At 33.8% G+C, this 7,065-nt stretch overlaps 1 protein-coding gene across 1 annotated transcript; it reads right to left on the reverse strand.

Annotated features, from left to right (window-relative positions):
* Positions 1-4,820: 4,820 nt before the first annotated feature.
* On the reverse strand, positions 4,821-6,738 carry LOC115701532 (histone H3.3-like). The gene is made up of 5 exons (XM_061105248.1): positions 6,506-6,738; positions 6,327-6,403; positions 5,673-5,772; positions 5,546-5,634; positions 4,821-5,368 (listed from the first exon to the last, which is right to left on the reverse strand). Exons 1-5 carry the CDS (start codon positions 6,584-6,586, stop codon positions 5,278-5,280), a joined length of 438 nt encoding a protein of 145 aa, XP_060961231.1. The 5' UTR covers positions 6,587-6,738; the 3' UTR covers positions 4,821-5,277.
* Between the last annotated feature and the right edge of the window lie 327 nt (positions 6,739-7,065).

Genomic DNA, 7,065 nt, shown 5'->3' on the forward strand with positions numbered 1-7,065 from the left:
TGGTGGTCTTTCCTATAGGAAAATCATCTTGTAAAAGAAAGTCAAATTTTGTTTTTTTTTTCTTTTCTTTCCAGCTGCAGGCTTCGATCGGCGAAAGAAAATGTCACATATTATCTATATAGTCAGAGAAGAATTGAATCTATAAGTATATATGAAGAAGAAAAAAGGACCAGCTAATAAGGCTAATTATATATATAACAATTTTCGCAGGAAATTGCGTGTGGGAATTCTGTTTTTATAATTATAACACAATTATTACAAGTCATATCAAGTTGTTTTTGCTTGATTATTTTTGCTTTATATTATAGGATATATATACTATTGGTTTTGTCTTGTTTCCTTAAATCAACTCGATCCCTATCAAACCATATGTGCCTATGTATATATATAGGAAGATATAAGCTATAGATTTGAAATGGAAACACGCCATATTGCACGTCACACGTTGCTTAGTAAATTTGAATTTAGGCTTTACATTTATTGACATGACATGTACATATATACAAAATGAAATGAACAAAAAGCAAATATATACATACATGTACCATAGTTCTTCCACGTACGAGTCAATTATATATACATTTGTAGCTTGTTCACATGGAATAATCGGCAATTATTATTGTGGAAATCCAATCCTTTTCAATTAAGACTAATAACTACAAAACAAATTAAAGTAAAATAGAAACTTTTGAATTCTAGTTTATTATTTGAGCACAAATATTAAAGTTTCCACGTGGAATTAATGCACATATAAATGGTGTTACGAAAACTATGACCTATCCAAACACCCCACAAGCTAGAGTTGATAGAACCACGTTCATTTTTATATAATTATGTGTATTTATACGTGGATAAAATGATCCATCGATTATTGCCCCCCTGGAAATGCATAGATTAAAATGTGTAAAACTTTTTAGTTCAATTGATCATTAACTTAAATACTACATAAGTATTATAAATGAATAATATGATGAGTCAGGATAAATATTCCAAATTAAAATTTATTTACTTTTAATTCCCGTATGTGTATATATATTATATGTACATGCATTATGTAGTCAGTAAAATTTATTTAATAATTTGTTTATATTTTCTTGAAAATAAATATATTCTGATGCAGATATACCTATACAATCTGTTCATTATTTTTAGGTTTTTATATCATCGATACAAGTACCCTTAATAAACATAAGATAAAATAGATCAATATATAGCTTTAATTATACCTGCCGATCGATCTCTAGAACAAAAAAAGAACAGAGATATTTGTCACGATATTCATGTTATTATAAGCTATAGATATTGTCTAATATTATATATATATAATGAATAGTATAGTGTCTGCAATTTGAGATATATTACTTGATGGTCACGGGGTCTTTAGGGGCTTAAACAGTAAAGAATTTATATACGAAAAGAAAAAAAAGGTTCGTCACGGGGTTCTGTCTTTATGTTGGCTAGGAACTCATCTCATCAAATCATCATCAGTCTCGTAAAATATTCACCATTCCCAACTGTTCTTTTTTTTTTTTTTTATCTCTTCCCAAACACAAACAGACAACAGTCAACAATAGTAGACTCCTTCCATCATTTCAACTGAATTTTGTCATCAAGTGTAGTCAACATGATCTTCTCTATAATAGTCCTTGTAATTTTCTTTTATAATTTACATTATATATATATATAAATATACATATACAGACAGGGGAGTAATTCTCATGTTCATCATTAGTTGGTCCTACTTCTTCAAACAAAAGGTGAATATATTATAGACGATAGACCCACCCATGGTTAATGATATTGTTTTTGTGATCACGGCAAGGCATCATGTGATTTCATGGTGGTCCTTTCCTTACATTATATAATATATAAGTTGTCGAATTAAACAACAAATGCGTTTTAAGGTGACTTTTCTCTAAAGTTAAAAAAGAGACAGGCCCAGGCCCACCAAAATAATCTAGACACAGGCTCACTGATACCGGCCCATTCACTACAAGACTCCCACTCCCACCATGCAACATTACTGTTACTTATAGCCACAATACCCCACATAAATTAGAAAAATTTACAAAAAATACTAATTTTTTCTAAATTTTACATTTATATTTTAACCAAACAAAAATAATGCTAAAAAGTGCTACACATTTCTACACTTTTCTTATCTAAAAAATTCTAGTATTAACTATACAAAACTAAGAAAATTAGAGAAAATTAGAATTACCTAGAAACTATATTTGTAAGCTAAGAAACTTAAAAAATTCTAGAATTTCTTAGAAAGTAAAATTGTAATTCAAAAAAAAAAAAAATCTAGAAAGTTGTAGTATTAACTTTTAACTCCCTATAAATACCAAGTTTGGGTTGAGGAGCTAGTGTAACAACCAACACCCAAAAGTCAAAAGTTCCAAACTATCAATAAGAGCTTACTACTTTACATACAATTCTCTCTTCTAAGCCCAACTAATTTCATATACTAAATCAACAACTACTCATCAACATCACTGCTTCACTATATTACCACAACAAACTATTAACCACATATCCACCTATTCTAAACAAAACCAATAAAAATTTATTCTCAAATACCATCAGTGGTATCAGGGTTCCATTCAATCATATCCTTGGACGTAATCTTTTTCACTCATCAACATGAGTTCGGAGTCCAATCGCTCTTCTCTACCTTTTCCAATTTTCCATGGAGAAAACTATTATTTTTGATCCATCAAAATAAGGACCTATTTTCAATCACAAAATCTATGAAAAATTGTTGACACTACTACAAAAATAGTTTTTCCTGACGTTTTTAAATAGTCGTTTAAAGTATTCCCGTCAGTTTCCATAACCGCCATCTATACGACCGTCGCAAAACGAGCAGAATAGGCGACGGTTAAAAACCGTTGCTAATTTGGACTTCCTAACGGTAATGATTGAGGAAGTTTGGCGTGGTTGGACATAACGACCATGACCTTTTGCATTACTCGCCCTCTCAAGGTGTTTTGGAGGCTGTGTTTGAGGACGGAGTAAATCGTCAGAGGCTTTTTTTACTTCTCTTCACGGGTTGCTTCTGAAGTTTCTTGGTGGGTGGCTATGTCTATATATATGGAAAAAAAACAATAAGGTTAGCAATGTCATTAATGAATAAACACAATAAGTTAAGTAAATAAATTGAAACATACCAAATGTTTTCTAACAGGTGTAAGATAGTCTTTTGGCCATGCTACATAACATTTTATAGCTTGACCTACTGTTGTCAACGAATCGTCGGCTATGGAACACGGGAGCAATGCATTCTCCACATTGGCTTCTTCGATAAATACCTGACGATAATCTTTGTGTAGGTATTCATCCATGTTAATGAGAAACTTTCCATCTTTTAAATAAGTTTCCTTGACAATGTGGCCCAAAGCAACCTTCAATACCATCCCATTAGGCTTCAATAGGCAGTGCATCCAACACGGTAAGGTCTTTAAATCCAAAACAAACAAGCAACAATTCAATTTGTAAGTTGACCATATTTATAATTTTGCATTAGATTAATTCGTAAAATAATATTAAGATTACCTCTTCTGAACTACCACCAGTAGATGGCGGTGCTGCTACTGGAGCAATTTCCTCTCTAAAACGCAGTGGTGATGGAGTAGAGACATTGGCACCACCTGACGGTTGTGCTACGGGATCTGGTGGAGGGTAGACATTGGCAGCACCCGACGGTTGTGCTATGGGATCTGGTGCAGAGTAGACATTGGCAGGACGCGGTAGTTGTGCTACTGGATCGGAGGCAAGGTCAATATGGGGTTGCTCATTTGATGCTCCTCCACCACCAGAACTAGATGCAACGCTGCTATGCTGGGAACTAATTATAAGACGAATGAGCTCATCCACTTTATTCTGCAACTTTCTGTTACTTTCCTCTGTCTCACGCACGCCTCTCTCCAAATCAGATGATGTCTGGTTCGACCCATCGACATTTTTTTCTTTTAGGGCGTGGTGTGTTGAAATATTTGGTTTGGGTGACGCTGAAATCCATGGCTCGAACCCGGCCACCATGCTCATCTGTCCCGAGCGCCATGGTCAGCACGTCCCTTTTACCTTCCACTTGTACAACACCCTCTTCCACTTGCTTACGTAATTCGTCTTATAAACAAAACAAATAGAGTTAGAAATAAATTATGAAGCATAACAATTAAATGAAATTAAACTTTAAACTTACAATCCGTTTAACAATTTCTACAGTTAGGCCCTCCACCTCGCCTTTCGTGTTCACGTGAAGTCTTTTCCAAATTTCAGATCTCTCAAATTCAATAATTTGGTCAGTTATATTGTTTGCTATGTGTTAGTAGTTAGTTATAGGTTAAGTCGGTGGTAGTTTAGTCACAGTTGAATATTCTGGTTTGTATATATATGTCCTCTGTTTTCCTTTGTAACAATCAATTCACTTTCAAGATCAATACACATTTTTCTTTCTATTCCGCATTATAGCGAAGTGGAATTGGATTAATAATTGTCCAATTTCATCATATCATCTCACCACATACGTAGTTTTTTTTCTGTGTTTCTCCCCCTTTATTTTGTGGAACACCATATTATTTGAATAGTTGCGTATATACTTACATGATCAAATTTTAAGTAATTATTCTTCCATAATTATTATATATATTATTTGAAGCAGACAGTCCTATCTATGGCATCTTTCTCAATGAGTTTGTGGACAATTTGTGATGCACTTGGTTCGCTCTTTCTTGACATTATGCATGCTCTTCTTACCAATATTAAGTGCACCTAAATGAATTCAAGCTAGCAGAGTACAGTTGATTTTTTATCTTTTAATTTTTATAAGTTGGTATGGTGTATAATATGGGTGCATGTTTAAATTTTGAATAAATCAGATGAGACTTTGGCAATATTGTATGTTATTTCAAGATTACACATGTCAGGTAAAACTGTGAGGGTCAGAGTATATTAATAAAAGGTTATAAATTTATAATACTGTTATTACTTTTTTTTAGCATATATTATATAAACTGACTTTCCAATTAACATATATAGGAAATTAACCAAACATGAGTGGGGTGGAGTGCAACGTCGAGCTAGTTCCAACAATTGAATATGGCAAAGTTAATCTAACAGTAATATAAGTCCATTAAAGGAGAAGAGAATGACATCTTACTCTGAAAATTTAACAGAGTAAAACAGCAAAATGATCCAATGCTTATCGCACATTAAAATTATTTAATCTGTATCCCAAACAGGAATACATATTAGGTAACTCCGATCTAGAATCTACGCACGCTCACAGCGGATACGGCGAGCCAATTGAATGTCCTTGGGCATGATCGTCACTCTCTTGGCATGGATGGCACCAGGCCGGGCCCTGGGCATAGGCGGGTTAGGCCTGTGCCTAGGGCGGGCCCAAATTTTTTTTTCCTCTTTTAAAATTATATATTTTTTTTTACCGATTTTAAAAAATACCACATTTTTTCTAACATAAGGGCCCAAAATTTTTTTTTTTCCTATGGCCCACTTTGTTTCAGGGCCCTGGATGGCACACAGATTGGTGTCCTCGAACAAACCCACCAAAAAAGCTTCTGCAGCCTCTTGTAGGGCAAGAACAGCGTGGCTCTGAAACCTCAAATCAGTCTACAACAAATACAATATTAGTTTAAGCCTGAAACAACACCACCCAATAACAACTTCAAACTGAACTGATAAATAAGGCGCTGGAATGGCAATTTCCGGATCAAGAGCTCAGTGCTCTTCTGGTACTTCCTAATTTCACTATTAACCAAGAACCGTTTTTAATCAGACACACAATAACCAGAAACGAAATATCAACAATTGGGAAAAGGGGAAAAAGAGCAAAAAGAGAAAAAGAGATAGAACTGTATCAGAGTACAAGTTGTCAACACACTGCCAGACTGAGATAACTGTAAAATCTTCCTACACAATTTATAATGTATCAACATTCCCAGAAAACAATCAATTCATTCAGCAAACATAAAGACTCATCAATTGTACATGAACAATTATTGTATACCCATACTTATAAATTCGACCAAAGTCAAAACCATAGAACTGAAATGATAAAAGGAAGCCACAGATCTCCATATCGAATAAATGATGATTTAAACTCCAAGAAATTATAATAGAAGTTCATTCAATTCAAATATTCACCATTTGAACCTCCACAATTATGATATGCGAAAAATCTATTAAACTGCTAAAGCCAATTGGAGCGACATTAAAACACATGATATGAATTAGGGATTAACAGAAGTATAATAACTAAAATAGACAAGCAATTCGCAGAGTAAGTTTCGAAAGAAAATTACCGGAGTGCAACTGTTCCTGGACGATAACGATGAGGCTTCTTGACTCCACCAGTAGTGGGAGTTGATTTCCTTACAGCCTACAAGTTTTAAAAATGATTGATCAGAAATTACAAACTTGCTAACAATGGTGAATAATAATCCTTTATACGTAGAAAGAAAGTCTCCCAGAGTATACACACAATGTACTTAGCAAGATTTTTCCTGGGACTGGGAGCCTTTCCACCAGTAGATTTGCGGGCAGTTTGCTTGGTACGAGCCATTTCTTCACAGATCAAGATACAAAGAATAAGTAGTCTAGCACAATATGTAAATTAGAATGAAGAAAATAAGAAACCAAATTCAATATGAAAAATAACGTTAAGAAGAGATACGGACTCACTTTGAATAAGAATAAGAATGAGAGAAAATTAGAATATAATGAGGTATGTAATGTGTGTCTACAGTTTTTTTTTTTTTTTTGAGATAAGAAAACTATTATATTAAAATGAAATCATAATACAATAGTCATCAGAGGAGGTGGAATTTCCTCCATCCAAACACATTCTTTGTCCACCGAGAGAGCATACTTTGCTAAAATATGAGCAAAGGTGTTTGCAGATCGAAAAACATGAGAGATCTGCACTCCAGGGAAATTGGACATAAGAATAGAAATGTCATGTAAGACACTATGAAAATCAGAAACATTAAGACTCCGAGCTTGCAATCCTTTAACCACTAAGAGAGAATCAGTCTCAATGTA

This window comes from Cannabis sativa, chromosome X, assembly GCF_029168945.1.
Source record: "Cannabis sativa cultivar Pink pepper isolate KNU-18-1 chromosome X, ASM2916894v1, whole genome shotgun sequence".
Classification (NCBI taxonomy): Eukaryota; Viridiplantae; Streptophyta; class Magnoliopsida; order Rosales; family Cannabaceae; genus Cannabis; species Cannabis sativa.

Bases quoted from the DNA above. Each gene is read 5' to 3' on its own strand.
- LOC115701532 (XM_061105248.1), bottom strand. From the start codon at position 6,586: ATGGCTCGTACCAAGCAAACTGCCCGCAAATCTACTGGTGGAAAGGCT. The intron at 5,773-6,326 runs GTAATTTTCTTT...CTTGGTTAATAG, and splicing joins CCAGGAACAGTTGCACTCCG to TGAAATTAGGAAGTACCAGA. The intron at 5,635-5,672 runs GTTGTTTCAGGC...TATTTGTTGTAG, and splicing joins TGAAGTTGTTATTGGGTGGT to ACTGATTTGAGGTTTCAGAG.